Below are 22,546 nucleotides of genomic sequence, written 5' to 3'. Positions count from 1 at the left end.
TGTTGAAGATTCTTGTAAGTAGAAATATCAAATTCCTCCTGTTTAGATAACGGAGCTGCATCAAGCACTGTAAAACAAAACAAAGAACAAAAAATATGTTATACACAGATGACAGATCAAGCAATTTAACAGAAAAACATGCAATCCTGACATTAAAATTGTTGATTTAAATAGCAAAGCATTATGACTTTACTTTGCGGCAGTTGTACTGGCAATGTAGTCTCTGCTGTCTATTTTAAACCCCTCAGCATTTCTGAGTGTAAATTTAATGCAAGTATGTGTATGTGCAGTCAAGATGCACATGCTAAAAACTGCTTTGGACTTAAAGCTACTATGCATGCATTTTGCTCCATTTAAATATACAATAATTCTGACACCCAACTATATTAAAAAAAACAACCATAAATCTACAAGTCAAATCAATAAAGCAGGTTTGCAAAAAACGGTAAATTAAAAAGCGTAATTTTTTTTGCTCACATGCATTTTGCTTGCAACTCATTTACATTTTTTCACTTTATTCCACACATGCCCTCAAAATCCATTTTTTTAAAACTGACTGCACTTGAGAAACTAGTTCACTACCCCAGTGAACACTGAAGCTCAAATTTACAGAGCACTGTGATCACAAAACATAGAACCATTATGCTCCATGTATATATACAGTTACCACTTTGCTAGTCAACTCTAACCACAATTCACAGTGTTATCAGTAGGACACAACGAAACACACCCATAAATTCCATCTTTTAATGACTTCAAGGCAAACTTGCTTTAGCCAGCTGAGGACCTAGAAAGTGCTCCTTTCCACCCTCTGAGGAACAAGCAGCCAATATACTGCATCTGTAGACAGCATAGACTCTCACCTTAATACCCATGACAGCAGATATCAGTGCCAGTGCATCACAACTACAGCTCCATATAGCAAAGGTTTGATATGAAGGAAATACATAAAAGAAAAAACTCCTTGCCAATTAACTGAAAACACAAAACTCCAAAACGAACTAAAAAGGATAAACAAGGAATCTGGGAACAAAATGAAAGCTGCCAAGTCTGGTCATGAATCAAAAATCACCACTGTCAAAGATAACCAGAACTCGTTTTTTAACTAGGTCACAAACCTAAGTAACTCTACCCAACCCTGCAGTAAGTAGATGCACAGCATCATCACCCACTCAATCCCTGAAGACATAGCCAACACATTATTAGATAGATTTAGTTCAAATCCTCAGGCCCCCGGAGTGACAACATATCTGTAACCCCCCAAAATAAGTTGCTTTTAGGAAGTCTTAAAGGACCTCTTAGAAGTAAAGCATGCTATCTTTATGAAGTGTGACAATCTGCATGGACACTCTGTATGAAGCAGTGTCCTGCAAACCCACTTTTGAATCTGTTCAGCATATCAACTGGCTTTGTGTCAGATATGTGGAGAATAGCTGTGGTAATCCCCATCCACAACAGTGACTAAATCACTGATACTACCATTATAGGTTGATGAGCCTTATCTGTAAGATAATGAAATGCATCACTCTGGGCCTTATAAACAAGGATATTGGCAGCCAAAACCTTCAAAACCATTCCGCACTCTGGCATTTTTAGATGAGCTATCTTAAATCAAACTAAACCTTTACTTAACCTGCTATACAGCTAACTGGTTCGCAGAAAAGTACAGTTGTGTACACTTACGATAAATGTAGATGTTCGAGTGTATTCACTGTTGCAGTCATTACATTTGGGTAATCCTGCTGGCAGGTTGCCCTCAGTCGGCCTGAATTCCAAAGTCCTGGGTCCTGCATTGGCTGCTGTTGCCCCTTCCCAGACGTCAGGGGCGGGTGGGTAACCTGGACTGCAATAGTGAATACACTCGAACATCTACATTTATGCTAAGTGTACACAACTGTACTATGTTCTTCGTGTTTCACTGTTGCAGTCATTACATTTGATATGAGGCCCTGCAGATGAGAAATTATTGGTGGCTCTGTATTGTAATGAGCCGAAATGGCAGAGGCATGAATTTTAATAGATGATAAAGATAGGCCTTTGTCCAGCATCTCAGTTAAGTATTGCAAAATCTGAGGAATATTTGGCACAGCTGTATCAGTTCCTTGTTTCCGGTTCCAAGCACAGAATCTTTTCCATTTTCCAGCATAAGATTTTCTAGTACTAGGCCTTCTTGCCTCCAAGATGACATCCATCACAGCTTTACTGAGAGGTGTGTTTTGTATGACTACCTTAATCAGCCATGCTGTCAGGTTTAAAGTCCTGAGTTGGCTGTGCAGGATCTGATTGTTTTGCTGGGACAGTAGATGAGGTATTTGAGGTAAGGTCCAAGCTGGGCATTGAGACAAGTTCTTCTGGATTGGGAACCGGTACTGGTGGGGCCAGTCTGGGGCAATCAGTATCATTTTTTACTTCTCCTGTCTGACCTTTAGGAGTACCTTGGGGAGGAGAGGCAGTGGGGGAAAAGGCATATACTGATAGGTTTTTCCAGCTGAAAGATAGGGCATCCACTTTCCATGCTTGTCTGTGAAAAGTCCTTGTGCAGAATCTTTTTATTTGGTAGTTGTGAGGGGAGGCAAATAGATCTATGTCCAGGCATCCTCATTTCCTTCTTATCATGCTGAAGACTTGTGGATCCAGCTGCCACGCGTGGGGATCCATGAGGTTTCTGCTTAGTTCGTCTGCCAGAGTACTCTTCCTTCCTGGCAGGAATTGTGCCTGCAGATGTACTTGGTAAGTTAATGCTGTGTCCCACAAAGTCATGGCTAGTCTGCAAAGGGGGTAAGAATGTGTGCCCCCCTGCTTGTTTATATACCACATGACTGTGATGTTGTCTGTCTTTATCAGTAGTTGTCCCAGATGAAGTAGGTCCTTGAAGGCTGTCAGGGCATTCTGAACAGCTAGCATCTCTTTTTGATTTGATATGTAGATGCATTTAGGTTGAGGACCATGTCCTCTGAATGCATCTTCCTGCCATGTGGACCCCCCCAGGCATAATCTGATGCATCCGTTGTTAGTGTCTGCCTGGCTGGGGGGTAATGTGAATGGCTGTCCCTTGTTTTGATGACAAGCCTTTGCCCACCATCGAAACTCCTGTTGTAGGCAGGTAATGAGAGTAACCATTGTTTCCAGGCTGTGGCAATGTTGAGTCCAAACACTTTTTAGGTACCATTAAGTTTCCTCATATGCAGTCTTGCATATGGAATTAGTTGGATGCAGGATGCCATGAAGCCCAAAGCCTTCAGAATTTTTCTTGCAGATAACTGGGCCCTTGTTGCCAACATTTTGAAATAGGCAGTCAGTTGCCTTTGTTTGTCTGGCGTGAGATAAGCCATCTGGGCAGTTGTATTTAAGCTTGCACCCAGGAATATTATTTCTTGAGAGGGTACTAGCTTTGATTTCTTTTAGTTGACTGTGTACCCTAGGCATGGTAGAAGTCTTTTCACAAACGCCATAAGCTGTAGAAGGATGTCCTTGTTCTCTGCTTGAATTAGACAGTCGTCCAAGTAAGAATATATTTGTATTCCTCTTTATCACTTTGTAAAGACCCTGGGCGCAGTAGATAAGCCAAAGGGCAGTGCAGAGAATTGGTAGTGCATTGATCCAGCCTTGAATCTAAGGTATCTTCTGCATAATTGTCTGATTGGGACATGCAGGTATGCCTCTTTTAGGTCTAGAGTCACCAGCCAAGCGTTTTTGCCCAGCATGGGCAGAAGCTGCTGCAAAGTCATCATCTTGAATTTTGGTATATCCAGGAAAGTGTTCAGAATAGATAGGTCCAGTATTGGTCTCCAGGCCTTGTCCTTTCTGGGTACCACAAACAGTCTTGAGTAAAATCCTTGTCCCTGCTCTTGCTCTGGTACTTGCTGAATGGCCCCCATGCCCATGAGGGATGACACTTGTTTCTGTGCCTCTGCCCATTGCTTTTTTGCAGATCTGACAACCGTTTGCCTTTGGCAGGGTATGGAAATGGAACTTGTACCCCTGTGATACGATATTTAGAACCCACTTGTCCTGGGTTATAATGTGCCAGTTTTGAGAAAAAAGTGCTAATTTTCCCCCTAAGGAAGCTGCCAGGAGATAAGTGCTTGGTGCAGGCAGGGGGAAGTCATTGGGACTGTTTCCTGTATGGTTGTGATTTGTCTTCTCCAACTTTGGAGGTAGAAGCACCCCATTGCTTTGACCTATAGGAACCTTGCGCCTGGGATCTGCCTCTGGGGCATCTGGATCTGCCCCTTTGAGGTCTGTCCGACACAGGAAAGGACCAATTCTTTGTAGGTCAGTGTCTACTAAACCTAGGTGGCTGTACTTGTAAAACATTTGCATAGATTTAGCTTTGTCCTCCATTTTCTTTAACACCTCCTCTGCCTTAACACCAAAGTATCATGCTGTAAAGGTGCATCTAATAATTTAACGGACATGATCAGGCAGATTTTGTTCCTTTAACCACACATGCCTCCTAATTACAGAACCCGTAACTGAGGCCCTGCAGGAGGCCTCCAAAGAATCAAAACCACATTGCAAAGTATGATTTCCAACTTGTTCAGCTGCATGCAATAAATCCTGCATTTCCTTGTTTTCTGCACATTCAGAGTTTAATAACATTTTCTGTTTAAGCAATGCCATGACATGTTGCTGATATTTGAGCATATGAAACTGACAGTTTAAGGCCCTTATAGCCAAGGTAGCAGATGTGTAAACCTTTTTTCCCCATCTATCCAGTGCCCTAGAATCTCTGTCAGAGGGGGTAGGGTTTTTTGCAGTGGAAGCCATAACTCCTTTGGGACCCTGCGAAATAGTTTCTGAGTCTGCAGCAGGGTTTTTAAAAAGGAATTTATGAGAGGCAGGAACCCTGTAATATCTGTCAGGCTTAACAGGAACTGGTGGTAAGGAGTCAGGGGTAAGACTAGACTCCGAAAACATATCATCTACAATATCTAACACAGGTGGAATGGCTAGTGGCCTGTGCTGAGGTAGTAAAAGGAAATCCCTAAGCCTCTTTTTAGATTCTGAAAAATCTTGGCTCTCCCAGTGGAAATGCTCCCTCATGGTATGCAAGGTTTCCCCAAAAGAATAGTCCTCTGGAGGAGGAATAGATTCTTCAGCATCAGAATCCTCATAGGGGGGGAAGAGAATATTCCTGATCAGAAGAGGAATCAGAAGAAACAGAAACCTGATCTGAAGATTCATAGTCAGTCTCTTGCCTAGGCCTCTTATCAGGAGGGGGATGGGAACCCCTGATCAAGGTAATTAAGTCTTCGGCCATTTTGAGCATCTGTTTTTTGGGCATAGAGGCCTGTCCACGTGGCTCTTGAGTTTGTTTCTTTGCTTTAGAAGGTGCTTTATTCTTTGCCTTTGAAGCTGAGGATGGTTTAATGTAAAGTTGCTTAGGTCTGAATACACCCTCATAAGCCGGTGCCTGCTCAGCGGTTCCGGACCCATCTGAAGGAATAGTATTCAAGGCTCCAATACGTTGAGTTTCCAGTGGCATGGCCGACTCCACGTGGGAGTCGGTAGCGGCCTGCGACTCAAGTAGCGGGCGTCAGGGGCTGTGAAAGCGCTTCACTGAGAACCGGCAACTGGCTTAAGAGAAGCTTCGTCGGTTTTGGGCCTCGGCTGTCAATCTCTCTCCTTTTCTTTGCGTTTTTTGTGAACTCCGGTAGTCGGATGGCTATCCGACAACATTTCTGGATAATTAAACCGGCGTCCAAAATAGTTTAAAGCAAAGTCATAGTGACGCTTAAGTGCGTTGGTTAAATCTAGCACAAAACCGACAACTAGCAACGTTGTGATCAGGGCCTAGGCAAGGAATACACTAAGAATGAAAGTCCTTATGAGGTATTTGCTTTCCACAGGAAATACAATTATTAACTTTTTCTGACATTGGTCTGGAGCAAGAAAAAAGTTTCCCCAACGGGGTACTTAGCTTTATCGACGACTTCGGATCTGAAACTTGAACACGAAAATCTCAGGAGTTGTTCAACCGGCACTTGCGAACTGCTTCTGCTTCGGGCACCGCGCGGCAAGAAAGACTAAAGAAAATGGCGTCGGACGCATCTTTTATACCCCTGACGACCTGACATCAGGGAAGGGGCGACAGCAGCCGACGCAGGACCCAGGACTTTGGAATTCAGGCCGACTGAGGGCAACCTGCCAGCAGGATTACCCAAATGTAATGACTACAACAGTGAAACACAAAGAACATCAGCCTTGCAAATCAGGACTGGGCATACAATTTCGATTACAAGACTCATCACTAGCAAGGTCCTCTGGGGCTTGGCATTGGGATCTCCCCCATGTGATACTTACTTATGTGACATCAAAACCAATATCAAAAGTCTTTTGCTTACCAAGTTTGTATATGATTCCAAGCTTGTGGCTATCATAAACACAATGAGGACTCTCAAGACTCTACAACAGGGAGCAGCATATTCAAACAAATGGTGCCAAAACCATGTTCTAAAATTAAATGTTGGAAAGTGTAACACTGTTTCCCTTTGGAAACAGATGCATCCATTTAGAACACCTCCCCACCCCATCCAAAAGATGATACAGTTATTACAGATTTAGGCACGTTTGTAGACCGTGAACTCTCTGTCAACAATCATACTTAATCAGTTAAGACACATATCTTCAAAGTCTGAGGATGACATAATCCCTCAATACTCTTCCTTTAACAGACCCATAATAGACTACAATGTTCCTTCTGGTATGCACCTGTCAAGACACATGATCCAACTCGAAAAACCAACATATTCCAACTATGAAAATCAAGGGCCTGAGTTCAATGACACAAGCAGATCACCTCAAAGCTGTTTCACTCTCTTTTTAGTTTCATATAGACTCTTCTGTGGTGATCTCAGCTTAGACTGCAACAACCCTGCTGTAAAAGTGGCTTCTTACATGTAAGCAAAAGATGACAAACACAACACTTGTACAAGAAAGTTTAACCACCACTGCAAGAGACAGAACCTTCTGGTGGGATGGAAATTTATTCCAAAGAATTCTACTCTTCTGGAAAACTAAACAAAAAAAAAAAAAAACCTTCCCCTCCATATTAAACAAACTAGGTCCCCAATTCTCTTCATGCACAAATGTATGAAAGAATGGGTAACTGCAAAGATACCTTAAGTTTGACCCCACAATTCTTTATGGAAAGAGGTAACCATGTTGTGGAAATTGCACAGGATAGGCTATATATGGTCAACAGCTTATTAACAGCCTATGAGCATTTACTCCTCCTCTTGATCAGTGCTGTACAACACCTCTAGCCTAGCCGGCCTTAGGCATAGGCCAACTAGGAGGCCACCTAGGGTGTTGCTCTAGCAGGGGTGCTTTTCCAGTATTTATTTGGTGTATGTAGACTAGGATGGGGGCACCGGGTGGTGGTGGTGGGGGGGGCACCATGGAACCCTTTTACCTAGGGCACTAGTTGACCTAAGGCTGGTCCTGACCTCCAGTTATCCTTTTTCTATGCAAAAATGTTTTGGTGCACGTACACACACACACACACACACACACACACACACACACACACACACACACACACACAATCATTTATGCTATAACATGACAGTATCGTGTTTTCTTAGTATAATTACCCTAAAAGTAAACTTGAAGGTGAGGCCCCTGTAAGAGTAAACCACATTATGTGCATTTATTCATTGTGTGTTTCTTCCCTCAATCACGTTTTCAAAAGGAGTTTTATCTTACTTAAGAACTAATATCAATATTATGTTTGCTAGGTACTGACCTAGGGTGATGCAAGGCTCTCTTGCATATCCCATACTGCTTCATGTACCTTTTGGACCTCTGAGTGTAAGAGGCAGTTTGCTTAGATTGTGAAACAAGTGACAAACATCCTACCTTTTTCCAAAAAAAGGCACAGTATAAAAAGTAATATAAAACAATAAAGGAAACTAATATAAAATATGTTCTCATTTTGTTTGCATCTTATCTTCATCATTATGTAATCATTTACTCTCACCTGAAAATGAACACTTTTACTGAAACCTGATTAACGATGCTCAACATCCTGCTGGGCACCTGAGATTTGCAGAGCACACGACTTGTCAGAAAAAGGAAATCCCAGGAAGGTAACATAAAACATGAACTTGGCACTATAAAAAAGTAGACAAGTAATTTAAACACGAACTAGTAAACCAACACAGCTAAAACGGAGCAGGAAAAACGGTACTTCAAACGACCAAAAATCTAAGGAAATTTATTAAAGTTTGTTAAAATAAAGTGTTTTTCGTCTGGTTTAATGAATCTCCAAGTCAACAAGTTGCTGATTTGGATTTCAAAATTAAATCGGACCACCAATTCTTCTGGTACAAATATGAATATAGCAGACTGTCTGTCAGTACTGACCAATATCTTGAAAAACTTAAGAACAATAAAACTAAAAAGATCGACAGGGATGTAAAGGCATATAGTGAAGGAACTGCCTATCCTCCTCCGCCACAAGCACAAGTTTGGAAACGCCCAGAAGGTCCTCCTCAACCCGGCGTCAACAACACCACTCAGGCACTACCCACAAGGAACAACTATGAGAATAACCAAGCCCCCATGGTCAACAATTCACTTGGCCAAGATGTAAGCTTGGAGGGGTCTCCACACAATGAGCCTAGTGAAAACGAAAGTGTTTTTGTTAACCAAGCTCCTTGTCATTACAATTTAAGATATAATACGTCTAATTTTTTAGGAGCGAGACCAAAACAATTCACAAACAGATCGAACCAAGTAGCGAAAAGGAATACGAAACAATACAGGAATTAGATTCACCATCGGTCGCCCTTGCTGCGAATTCTTCGGATACCCTCACTTGGCTTTAGGTTCCACCTGAACGTGACTACAACCACCTTGATGGTTATGTACCAAACTCAACTGTAAGTAGCGTCATTTGCCAAGACAGTCCTAGTTTTTTGGTACCACCAGAGTTACCGGTCATCTTGACTAATGTTGAAAATGACGTTAAAGTATACAACTACTCTACAGTTAACATAACCCAAGACCAAGTGGAACTTTTTGCAAAAGGTCACACGTACGTCCCTAACCAAAAGTTGGATTTAGCTCGAACTATCCCAGATATTAAACTGTTTACTAGGAAACTAAACTTGAATTTATTGTTCTTTGGTAATTCTACTTCTAATGTAAACCCTTATATAATTCCAAGTGTCTTTAACCCACCACTGCATCCATTATTAAATATTTTCGAACAACTATGCGAACTTGACATTCGTCAAAAGTTTAAGTTCGGTCATAATTTTCCTTCATTTGCTAACAACATTAAAGCTGAGAAGGAATGTATAGACAGCATTAGATTTAATAATGTTAGAATATGCAAACCAGACAAGGGTGGGGGTTTAGCTATTTTTGACAAAGACAATTATGAGTCAAGAATGCTCCATCTCTTGGATTGTCCCTCTTACTCACTTAGTTCGAAATCCGAAATTAATGGCGCTTATAAAACCATAAAGGACAGTATTGAAGAGATGTTCATTGAAGGTCGAATTGACCAGAACACCTTCAACTTCATGAGTACATCTTACCCAAGATTTCCCTACTTGTTTGGAATACCTAAATTGCACAAGGACGTTGTCAACCCTCCAATGCGTCCACTCTTGGACGGTAGAGGATCACCTACGTACCCTTGTGCAAAAGTGGTAGATGTCATTCTACAGAAATACTTGGTGAAAATCAACCACATATGTAAAGATTCATGGTCTTTTCTTGACCACATTAAAAATCTCGTCTTTAGCAGTAACTACAACTTCCTCACGGTCGATGTTAAAGACCTGTATACATGTATACCACACGATATAGCTTTGGAATGGGTCAGTCAATTTATGAGAAAGAATGGAGGTGAAAATGTTGAGATATCTTTAGTCAATGAATTATTGGTCTTGATACTTGAGAACAACTACTTCATGTTTGCTGACAACTTTTATCTACAACAAGTTGGCGTTGCCATGGGTTCACCTTGTGGGGCGAGTGTAGCTAATTAAGTTATGGCCAACTGGGAAGACCTCTTTGTCTTTAATAATTGTAGCTTTAGTGACAGGTTCATTTATTACACCCGCTACCTAGATGACATCTTTATAGTAGTAGACGGTGACGCCACAATCAGTGAACAAATTGTAGATTATTTGAATGCGACTACTAATTTTCTCCAGTTCACATCTACTTTTAACACCATGTCCATTGCCTATTTGGACATTCAGCTGAAGAAAAACATTGAACTTCAGAGACTTACAGCTAGTATTCATAGAAAGAGTACTTACTCAAACTCTTTCTTGCATTATACAAGCGGTCACCCGTATCATCAAAAGTGAGCTGTGGTCAAAGGCCAACTAGTCAGAGCAGCCCGTATTGTTACGCTTAACCAGGATTTCCTCGATGAATGTACTTTTCTTAAAAACATGTTCCTTCATCGAGGATACCCTGACAGCTTGGTCAGCAAACATTGTAGAAGAAGTGGTCCAAAAACGTGATAAACGCATTTAGAAACCTATTCTAGACGAGGTCCACTTCGACCAACATACTATTCTTGACTTAGATCCATATCCTTCTCAAAGGTCTAAATCCATTTCTGACCCACTTAACGAAAGCTCCATGTTTATAACAACTTACAGTACAAACAGTAGGGATTGCCTTGAGATTTTATACAAAAATTGGGCGGTACTTATGACTGATCAGGGTTTGTGTCAGAAATTAGGGATCAAACCTAAAGTGATTTTTAGGAGAGCAAAAAAACTTAAAAGACTTGTTTGAGTGTAGAGTAGTGGGTATGTATAAATGTCAAAGTTGCAATTTTTGCAAGTATATTACAGAATCTAACAGGTTCAAACTTGAAGACTATACTTACAACTTGAAATACAGGGTCAATTGCAACTCAAAAATGGTGGTCTACCTGGCCCAGTGCGCAAGTTGTCTTGCATTTTATGTAGGCAAGACGGAGCGCCGTCTCAGAGACCGCATTTACGAGCATTCTTATGCAATTAGAAAAAATAAACATGACAATTCTCTAGCAAAACATATTTCTCTTCTTCCCAACCATTCCTTCAAATTCATGGTCATCGACCAGGTTATAGCAAGTGAAAGAGGTGGTCCAACAGGTTTTAAATTAGAGGAATTAGAACTGCTTTGGCAGATTAGACTTAATGCCTTCAACGCCCCTGGTCTCAATGAAAACTGCTCAATAAGCAGCATTTTGAAAATCAAGAGTTTATGTAGATGACAACTTTGTTTGTACAGGTCTATTGTTAGTAGACTTTTCATCCTGGTAAATGCTTGTGTGCTTACAATTTTTTTAGTTTCTTAGTTTTTTATTCACTCAAGCCTTTTATAATGTTATTACTTTTAAATATGTTTAAACATTTGTAACTTTTTACTGTTTCTTATAGTCAATATTATATAATTACATTTTTGTCTTTAGCTTTTCTGAAGTCAAAGTTATATTAATTTAATAGGTGTGGTTTTGATAAAATAGTTTTAGTAACAAATGCAAACGCATCACTTTTTGTTGCTGCTATGAATTTGTGGCTGCCTTTTTAAAAAACAGTAAATGTAGAAAGTAGTAAGACTCCCACAACAAAAAGGAGATGGTGGTCAGAAAATTTACTGTCAGAGGGATCTCTTCTCCAAGATCTACTGCTGTGATAAGTACACCTACATAAATAAAGCATCTTCTTAGGGGAAGGTCACAGTAACAGTAAATAATCTAAGGGTAGATTCCCAATTAGTAACTCGTTTGCTATATGGGAGGTTTTTGTTGATGTTCTGTGATTACTTCTGCTTTACAGCAACATGTGTGGTAAACAGGTAGCTGACATGGGCCCTTCTGTTTGTGCGCTAAGGGAGGCTGAAACATGATAAACAATATTCCAATTATCAGAAGTAAGAGTATACAATACGATGAATTCTGTTACTCCTGTATGAGAATTACAGTTATGTAAGCATACCAACAATAGATGGTCAAATACAATGATCACAGCTACATTATCATACATAATGCTTGGGAAATGGCCACAGACAAAAGTCAATCATCCTGCATAACTTCCAGAGCTTTAAACATCCACTATGCAGGACTTGTCTGTCTCTCATGCCATGATGTCAGGACGATAACTGTAGAACATGGAAGAGCAGCTAATTTACTCATTTATGTGTTTGATTACTGGGATGGTTCAACTGGGCCATGCAAGACCCTTTTCAGCAAAGGCCTAGGAAGAAATGCTCCACTAAAATCACACATTCTATCAATAAAAAGAAAAAAAAATGTAGACAATATAGAAAAATATAATACAATACAACATGACAAAATTAATTACTTAAGCACAATGACGTTCAGGAGAAGGGGGAAAGAATAGTTACAAAGTACTGTAAGAAAGGAGGTATAAAGAAGAGGGTATTAATCAAGTTTCTGTTTGATTTTTTTTCCAGCTTGTTACCATCTTAACCTCCTCAAAGGATCCAACAAGAGAACCTGTGACTCTCCTTGCAACAACCACATTGATAGCACATCCCTGAAAACTGACCCTCTAGTTAAGGATTCGGGAATTTATGTCAACAATGAACTTTTCTTTGATCACCATGTACTCACTGTTGTAAGGAAGTCCTTTTTCATCACAAAGCTTATATCTAAAAGGTATTGCATCCAGATTAAGGGTTATACTCGTTACACTGTACTCAGCACTCATTACGCCAATCATTGAGTATAATGCTCCTTTCAGTATGTATTTGTCGAAACACTTGGCACAACTGAAATAACCACAAAGGGCCTAAATCGTAGAAACTATGCAGACTGTCTCAAAGCCTCGTTCCTTTTCTCAGTATAATACAGTCTAGAGAGAGGCGATTTCTGCCTTGTGTATACAGCTTCTGCAGACCCTATAGTCCAATGGTATCACAAACACCCACTCAAGGAATTTCAATCTCTTTTGCAAAATGAAGAGAATGTGATGGAGAGAGAGATTTATATCAGAGAATACCACTTATATGGAATTGTCTTCCACTCTACATAAATCAAAGTACTTCTCTTACGCTATTCAAATGTAACTTGGATGAATGGATAGGTAAAGTACAGTTGTGTACACTTACCATAAATGTAGATGTTCGAGTGTATTCACTGTTGCAGTCATCACATTTGGGTTATCTGCTTGCAGTAGCCCTCAGTTGGCCTGATTAACAAAGTCTTGGGTCCTGCGTCAGTTGCTGTCTCATCTTCCATGACGTCAGGTAGTCAGGGGTATAAAGCATGCAGCCGACGCCATTACATCAGTTTTTCTTGCCACAGATGTCAGGTGCCCCCATAATGGGAAGCAATTATATACATAATGTTACACCTCCAACAAAAAATCAAATACACCAAAAAGCTTTAAACATAGTAAGCAAGAATAGAGGTATAGCCAATAGAAGTCAGGGGGTTGAAGGGAGGGTAACTAGGACTGCAACAGTGAATACACTCGAACATCTATATTTATGGTAAGTGTACACAACTGTACTATGTTCTTTGTGTTTCACTGTTGCAGTCATCACATTTGGGTAGATTCTCAAAGCTAAGGATGGGAGGAGGCAATTAGATAGCATTAGGACCAGCTATAAGGCCCTGCAAGACTGCAGTGGCAAAGTCAACTCTAGATTTAGAGAACATTGGCAAATGGTAGTGCTTGGTGAAGGTATGTACAGAACTCCAGGTAGCAGCTTCTAGGATGTCCCTGGTAAGGACACCTCTGAGAAAGGCTGTAGAGGTAGATGCAGCCCTGGTTGAATGTGGTCTAATCCCCTGTGGGGTAGGTTTTCCATGGTGCTTATAGCAGAAATTAATGCAATGGCCTATCCATTTAGAAATGGTTTGCTTTGAAATGGCCTTCCCCTCTGCCCCTGCAGCAAATGCAACCAGCAGTTGTTCAGATTTCCTGAGAGATTTAGTCCTATCCAAATGAAATCTAAGTTGTCTGTGCACATCTAAGGAGTGCAGTATTCGCTCTCCTTTGTTCTGTGGATTAGAAAAGATGGTTGGCAAATTAGTGGACTGATTAAGAGCCACACTGGATACCACCTTGGGCATGAAGGAGGGATTGGTCCTGTGGGACACCCTTTCTGCATGAAAAATTATGAAAGGCTCCACTGCCATGAGGGCCTGTAATTCAGACACCCTTCTAGCTGAAGTGATGGCTAAAAGGAAGGCTGTTTTCCAAGAAAGGAATTTCAACTCTGCATTTGCAGCTGGCTCAAAAGGAGGTACAGTGAGTTTTTCCAATACAAAGTTAAGGTCCCAGGCTGGAGTAGGGGCTCTCCTGGGTGGTCTTAGGTTTCTGGCCCCTCTGAGGAACTGCTTCAGCAGTGGATGAGAGAAGAGGGGGTGGTTCTGTGTTGTAATGATCTGAAATGGCGGAGGCATGAATTCTGATGGAGGAAAAGGAAAGGCCCTTGTGCAGCATCTCAGTTAAGTACTAAAGAATCTGAGGTAAATTGGGCGCTGCTGTGCCCATCCCCTGAGTTTGGTTCCAGGAACAGAATCTTTTCCATTTTTCAGCATAGGATTTTCTAGTACTAGGCCTCCTTGCCTCCAGAATGACATCCAACACTTGCTTACTGAGGGATGGTAACCGAGAGATCAGGTAATTAGCCAGGCTGCCAGGTTCAGTGTTTGAAGCTGTGGGTGCAAAGTCGGGCCCTCCTACTGTGACAGCAGGTCAGGGGTCTGAGGCAGGTGCCATGGTGCCAGCAGTGACACACTATGGAAAAGGGGTACCAGTGCTGGCATGGCCAATCTGATGCAATCAGTATCGTCCTTGGTTTGTCCTGTTTGATCTTTACTAGTACCTTGGAGAGGGGAGGCAGAGGGGCAAACGCAAACTGATAGTTTTTTTCCAGGTGAAGGACAGTGCATCCACTTTCCAAGCTTGTTTGTGGGGAGCCTTGAGCATAATTTTTTCAATTGGTAGTTCTGGGGGGAGGCAAACAGGTCTATATCTGGGGTCCCCCATTTGTTTCTCAACATGATGAATATCTATGGTTCCAGTTTACACTCGTTTGGGTCCATATTTCTGCTTAGGTCGTCTGCCAGTGTGTTTAGCTTTCCTGGCAGGAATTGAGCCTGTAGGTGCACTTGGTAGCTCAAGGCTGTGTTCCACAGAGTCATGGCTAGTCTGCAGAGAGGGTATGAGTGGGTTCCCCCCTGCTTGTTTATGTACCACATAACAGTGGTGTTTTCCGTCTTTACCATTAACTGTCCTGGAAGGATGTGGTCCTTGAAGGCTGTCGGAGCATTCTGTACAGCTAAAATTTCTTTCTGATTGATGTGCAGGTGCATTTGACTTGGGTTCCATTTGCCCTGAATGCACTTCCCTGCCAAGTGAGCCCCCCATGCATAGTCTGATGTGTCTGTTGTTAGGGTTTGAGCGGCAGGGGGGGCAGAGTGAATGGCAGTCCCTTGTTTTGGTGACAGGCGTCTGCCCACCAAAGGAACTCTATCTGTAGACAAGGAATGATAGGAATCATTGTTTCTAGATCCTGAGAATGTTGACACCATAGACTTTTTAGATACCACTGCAGTTTCCTCATATGCAGTCTTGCATATGGAATTAGTAGAATGCAGGAGGCCATGAACCCCAGGGCTTGCAGTATCTTCCTTGCAGATAGCTGGGTCTTTGTGGCCAGTAGTTTGAAATAGGCTGTCAAATGAACTTGTTTTTCTGCTTGCTCCCTGGAATACAATTTATTGGCAGGGTACAAGATGTGATTTTTTTTCGTTTTTAGTGTACCCCAGAGAAGTTAGCAATTTCTGTACAAATGCCAGATTTAATAGTATGTCCTGGTTTTCTGCCTGAATTAGACAATCGTCCAGGTATGGATATGTTTGGATATTTCTTTGCCTGCAAAATGCAATGACTGGAGCTAGGCAATTTGTGAATACCCTGGGCGCAGTAGATAAGCCAAAGGGCAGTGCAGAGAACTGATAGTGCATGTAGCCTGCTTTGAAGCGTAGGTATCTTCTGCAGAATTCCCTTATTGGGATGTGCAGGCAAGCTTCCTTTAAATCCAGTGTTACCAACCAGGCATCTTTGCCTAGCGTAAGAAGCAGCTGGTGAAGAGTTAGCATGTTGAATTTTGGAATCACCAAAAATGTGTTTAGGATAGACAGGTCCAGTATAGGACGCCAGGAGTTGTCTTTTCTGGGCACCAGGAAAAGTCTCGAGTAGAAACCTTGTCCCCGTTCCTCTTCTGGAACAAGCTAAATAGCCCTGATGCTTAAGAGAGCAAGAATTTGCTTTTGAGCCTCTGCTCACTGATTTGGGGGTAGGTCTGGCCAACTGTTTGGGGTTGGTAAGGAGTGAAACTGGAATCTGCATCCTTGGGAAACTATATTTAAAACCCATTTGTCCTGGGTAATGAGTTCCCAATTTTTTGCCTGCCGGACAATCTTTCCCCCTAAGGGAACAGTCAGTTGTGCAGGGCTTGGAAGATTTAAAGTTAAGTCATTGAGACAGTTTACCATAGGAGGGAGTTTTACCACTTCCTGCTTTGGAAGTGGGAGCCCCCCACGGCTTAGCCCTGTGAGTACCTTGGGACTGAAGCCTGGGTGCTCTGCTGGTTCTGGGTTTGGACTGAGAAGGCCGGGAAGAGGCAGGAAAGGACCAATTTTTAGAGGGCCAATGCCTACTAAATCTGGGAGGCTGTACTTGCAGGAAATCTTTAACAGTTTGCATAGATTTAGCTTCTTCTTCCATCTTTTTAAGTACTTCTTCTGCTTTGTTGCCAAACAAGCGGTCTTGTTTTAAGGGAGCATCCAGCAATTTAGCTTTAACATGATCTGGCAAAGATTGCTCCTTAAGCCAAGCATGCCTTCTAAGTACAGACCTAGTGACAGCAGCCCTGCAAGATGCCTCTAGTGAATCAAAACCACATTGCAAAGTATGTTTTCCAACTTGTTCAGCAGAATGCATTAAATCCTGTATATCTTTATTTTCAGCACAGTCAGGAATCAACATAATTTTCTGTTTAAGCAATCCAGTAATATGCTGCTGATACTTTAACATATGAAACTGACAGTTTAAGGCCCTAACGGCTAAGGTTGCAGAAGTGTATAACTTCTTACCCCATCTATCCAGCACCCTGGAATCTCTATTAGAGGGGGTAGGATTTTTGGCAGTAGTAGCCTTAATGCCCTTGGGTCCCTGTGAAATGGTCTCAGGATATGGAGCAGGATTTTTAAAAAGGAACATGTGAGAGTCAGGTACCCTGTAATATCTATCAGGTTTTCTGGGAGCAGGAGGTAAAGAGTCAGGGGCCAAGCTAGATTCCGAAAAGGCATCATCAACAATGTCCAGTACAGGGGGGAGAGCTAAAGGCCTGTGTTGGGACAGGAGTAAGAAATCCCTAAGCCTCTTTTTAGAGTCAGAGTAATCCTGGCTTTCCCAGCGAAAATGCTCCCTAAGAGTATGCAAAGTTTCACCAAAAGAGAAATCCTCTGGAGGGGAAGCAGAGGGAATAGAGTCATCTGCATCACAATCCGCACAGGTAGATAAGGGTAAATCCTGGTCATCAGACGAAACAGAAATTTCAGAATCCTGATCAGAAGAATCATAAGCAGACTCAGTCCTAGGTCTCTTAGAGGGGGAAGGTTGGCTCTCCCTGATAAAGTAATAAGGTCTTCAGCCATTCTTATCATTTGTTTTTTAGACATAGATGCCTGACCATGCGGTCTGGGTGTCGGCTTTCTAGGCATGGATTGGGTTTTAGGCCTTGAAGAAGAATTTGGCGTTGGTTTAATATGCAAGTTAGTAGGCCTGAATACACCCTCAGAAGCCGGTGCCTGCACAGCGGCTCCGGACCCATCCAAGGCAGAGACATCCGCAGGTCCACAGCTGAAGCATATCGCAGCATACCAAACTCCGAATGGGTCTCAGTAGAGGCCTGCGAATCTGAAGTAGCGGGTATCGGGGGGTGTGAAAGCGCCTCACTGAGTACCGGCGAACTGGCGACTAGCTTAGGAGAAGCGTAACCGTCAGCTTTGGACCTATGCGGTCTGTCTTTATCTTTGCGTTTTTTCGGAATGTCGGTAGTCGGGTGGCTTACCGAAGCCATAACTGGATAATTGAACCGAGTACCAAAATATTTAGAAGCGTAAATATACAGACGATGAATAGTTCATTGTTTAAATAAGGCACAAAACCGACAGCGAGGTACATCGTGGTCAGGGCCTAGGCAAGGAATGCAGTACAAATTAAAATCTTTATGAGGTATTTGCTTTCCACAAGAAATGCAATTATTGACTTTTACTGACATTGTTTTAGAGCAATAAAACGTTTCCCCAACGGGGTACTCAGCTTAGTTGAAGACTTTGGTTCTGAAACTCGAAAACGAAAATTTCAGGAGTCGACTGGCACTTGTGAACTGCTTCTCCTTCGGGCACCACACGGCAAGAAAGACTGATGCAACGGATTTGGCTGCATGCTTTATACCCCTGACTACCTGACGTCATGGAAGATGAGACAGCAACCGACGCAGGACCCAAGACTTTGTTTATCAGGCCGACTGAGGGCTACTGCAAGCAGATAACCCAAATGTGATGACTGCAACAGTGAAACACGAAGAACATCTGCAAACTCACCCCTAGTTTATCACCCCTGTCCCTCATGAATAGGAGAAACATGTAAATGTACCAACATATTCCTGTTAGGCCCATCTCTGGGTTACTTGAATGCAAATTATAAGGGCTAAAAACTACCATGTGAATGTAACGCTAGGCTTCATAACATCTTCACAGATCAATAATCTAGTAAGTACCCATGAACCTAATGGAAGGAAAAATCACAGTGAGTCGATGGAAGGGAGTTTACACAAACATTGATCTTTGCATAGAAACATCTACTGTTTTCATTGTACTATGTTACTCTAAGAATTAATGCTGCAGTGCCATTCCTAATGCCTTGGAAGAGAACTAAAGTGGTATGCACCTAGGTCATAGGCCTGGAAGTGGTGCAGAAGCACAAATAACCAGTAAGACAGCAATAACAAACCCTGCTCTGGAGCTTGAGATAATGCCCAGTTTATAAGTTACGGGTAGAAGTCTAGGTGATAGATCTGTACACAATTTGTGCTAAAATATATAAAAGGTAACTTTAGTAGCTACTGCTCTAGTGATGCAAACCCTACAGGGGCAGGTTAAGGCTTTCCCATGCTGGCTGTAGCAGGAGAAGTACAGTTGTGTAAATTCTTACCATAACACCAGATGTCAATCTCTTCACTGCTGCAGGATTCTTTACAAAAGGGATCCTCTGTCAAGGGTAGCCCCCAATATCTGGCCAGTATACCAAAGACTTAGATTTTTAAAACATCGTACGTCACACGTATCCTTCCCACACAAGACACAGGCATAAGGGTGATGTATGGATGTACATACCTCAGAACTTCTTTACTGCCAGTCTGAATGCCATCACGGATAGCCAGTCTTCTGTGGTGGATACTGAGCCACATTTCAGATAAGTGCCCCATTGGGGTTCCTGCTTATCTTTTTTTTCACTTTTATTTTTGTGGGTTTACATGTCATCTAGAAAGGGAAAACGTTAGTGTGCGAGGCAGATTCCCCATAAAGATGGTCACGAGCAGCATCTCTTCTGTTTGGGTGCTTCTCACAACTGTACACAGTGCTTTATCTGCCAAGTATTTGACCCAAAGACCCTTCCTAGTTGTCTCTGCTCCTTGTAGATTTACCTGAAGAACCAGCATCTTAAATTGTTGGCGCAAAGTCCTATGGCAGAATTTCCCCATTCTGAAAATCAGCCACCTGCCAAGGAAAAGGCCAAAAAAAAAAACTCTGGTCTGATAGAGCTGCTGTCTCAAACTCGCCAGGACGTCTTCCTTGAGGGTGGTGAAAGACTAGAGGATTGCCCAGTTGTTTCAGATTCTACTGCTGTGACCCTGTCGGAGGCAGTCATGGATCCAACTTCTCACACATCCCCAGAAGCTCTGCAAATGTCGACTCCAGATGTTAAGGGAAACCTTGGCTAATTATTTCTGAAGGACCGAGGAGATACCAGAAATCCTAGTTCATCAGTGACATCAACAGTCACCTAACCATTTCAAGACAGTTTGCTTTAAAACTGGTTTGCCCTGCTTTCCTGTCTTATGAAATACAGTTGCTCCATTTCTCTGCGCTCCTATTGTTTTCTCAGTGTAGTATATCAGTTGTACGTGCACATCTACCATGTGCAGAAACCTTTCTCCTTTGTTTTGGGGCTTAGGGGAGAACACTGGTAAATGCAGTTTGGTTAAATGCCAGTTCAGAAAATTCCTCGGATTGAAGGATGGATTTGTTCTGTCACCATATCCTAGTGGAAAATAGTACATGATTGTTTACACATTTCAGACTAACTCCTGAATTAACTGCTACCAAAACAGTGTTTTCCAGGACAGGAACTGTTAGTGGCACTAAGCTGCCTAGTTCAAAAAGGGGAAGTAAATTTCTGTATTACATAGCTAAGGAAACATGGGGGTCGGGTAGAAGAACTGGCCTCTTTTAAGTTTAACTAAAAAATCTCTTTAGAAGGTGCTCATCTGTGTGGACTGATGCCAACGGTAGCTCCAGAGCCAGGCAAGATGAGACAGTGGATAGGAAAGGCTCTTGTCTAGCAGGTCTGTTAAGTAAAACAAGATATCCTCAGTTTAAGTTTCAAGTCCAATGCAACAGTCATTGCATCATGAAGAAAATGCAGTCCATTTTACCAGGAAAGAATGCAGTAGCTTGGAGAAAAAGAAGTTATGTACCTACCATAACGTTCCATGTTAGTTGTCTTCATCTCACCTTCTTTCTTGCTGGTTGGGATCGGAGCCGATCCTCGGCTTCGACTCGGCCATCTTCTATAGCTCGAGAGCTGTTTACTGGCTCGAGGCTACCCCTTATCCCATGATGCCTAGCGATAGCTACCCAGATCTCGTTTGAAACAAGTAACCCCAGACATAGCCAGAGAATAAACCTGTCCAAACAAATAGGTTGAGTATACCTGTCATACTAAGTCAGTAGAGGAAACAAACCAGAGAACACTCAGCCAGTGAAACCAGAACTCCTCTCAGTCCGACAGGACAGGGGGACGGAGGGTGGGACGCAAAAAAGAAGGCAAGATGAAGACAACTAACATGGAACATTATGGTAGGTACATAACTTCTTTATGTTAAGTTGTCTATCTCGTCTTCGTTCTTGCTGGTTGGGACAGCGTCCCGAGCACCTACAATCCCGGTTGGCTCATTGGAACCGACTCTCCAGAACAATGGAACCAAAGTCAGCTCTGCTCCTGGAGACCATATCTAGCTTGTAATGAGAAATAAAGGTATGAGGATTTGCCCGCGTAGCAGCTGCACAGATAGAATCCATGGGCAACCTAGATTGAAAGGCTACAGAGGTGGCCAAGGCCCTAGTAGAATGACCTTTCGGTTTAATAGGCAACTCTTTGTTCCTTAATTGATAAATGAAAGTAATAGTGTGAGACAACCACCTGGATAAGGTCACCTTGGAAACTGGGAGACTGTTTGCCTATAGCACAGGAAAGGAATAATTGGACTAACTTCTTTATTTCCTTAATCCTGGGCAGGTAAAAACGCAGTTGTCTATGAACGTCCAATTGGTGTAATTTGTACTCTGCCTTGCTGGTGTGGTTAGGGAAAAACACAGGAAGGTCTATAGATTGGTTTAAATTATTTTCTGAGTAGACTTTCGGAAGAAACAAAGGATTAGTCCTCAGAGCAACCCTGTCCTTATGAAAAACCAAGTATGGAGGATGAACACATAGTGCCTGAAGTTCAAAGATGTGTCTGGCTGAAGTAATAGCTACCAGAAAGAGTGTCTTCCAAGACAGAAACTTAATGGAGCAGGACGCTGCTGGTTCAAAGGGGGGCAGAGTTAAGGAAGTTAGTACCAAACTAAGGTCCCAAGGAGGAGGGGGATCTCTCACTGGAGGCCTAAGGAGAGTAGTCCCTCTCAAAAAAGCTTTACAGAGCTTATGAGACATAATGTTTGAATTTAACAAACCAATATGAAAGTTAGAAATGGCGGCTAATTGAACCCTGATTGTAGCAGAAGTGGACCCGGAATGAAAAAGTTGTGCTAGGAATTCCAGAATTTCGTGGACTGGGGCTGAAAAGGGATCTACGTTCCTAGCCTCTGTCCATCAAGAAAAACGTTTCCATTTACTAGCATAAGTTTTTCTGGTTGTGAACTTGAGAGGAGACAATAATCTTACATACAGCCGGGGAAATGCTGGGAAGCCTGGCTAAGGTTGGAAGTGGAGCAACCAAGCTGTGAGCTGGAGTGTTTGGAAGGATTGATGCAACCCGTCTGATTGATGAATTAGTAGGTCTGGAATCGGCTCCAGAGTCAGGGCTGATCGAGAAGGTAACGGTGCAGGAATGGGAAAGTACAGTTTTGTACCTACCATAAATGTAGATGTTCGAGTGTTCACACTGCTGCAGTCATTACACTTGGGTTATCTTGCCGTCAGGCAGTCCCGCAGTCAGCCAGAGTTCCAAAGTCTTGGTCCGGCTTCGG

General features: G+C 42.3%; 1 protein-coding gene across 3 annotated transcripts in view; it reads right to left on the bottom strand.

Moving 5' to 3' along the window:
* NDUFV3 (NADH:ubiquinone oxidoreductase subunit V3) overlaps positions 1 to 22,546 on the bottom strand; it is a 270,469-nt gene that overhangs the window by 207 nt on the left and 247,716 nt on the right. For all 3 annotated transcript variants that reach the window (XM_044072231.1, XM_044072232.1, XM_044072233.1), the window contains exon 4: positions 1 to 67. This exon is cut by the window's left edge and continues 207 nt beyond it. In XM_044072231.1, the coding sequence (XP_043928166.1) occupies positions 1 to 67 (67 nt within the window). The remainder of the gene's footprint in view (positions 68 to 22,546) is intronic.

This window comes from Protopterus annectens, chromosome 5.part0 (genome assembly GCF_019279795.1).
Source record: "Protopterus annectens isolate FY-2018-M chromosome 5.part0, PAN1.0, whole genome shotgun sequence".
Lineage (NCBI taxonomy): Eukaryota > Metazoa > Chordata > Ceratodontiformes > Protopteridae > Protopterus > Protopterus annectens.
Note: the sequence above shows the minus strand (reverse complement) of the source record. Positions and strands in the feature narration are given on the sequence as shown.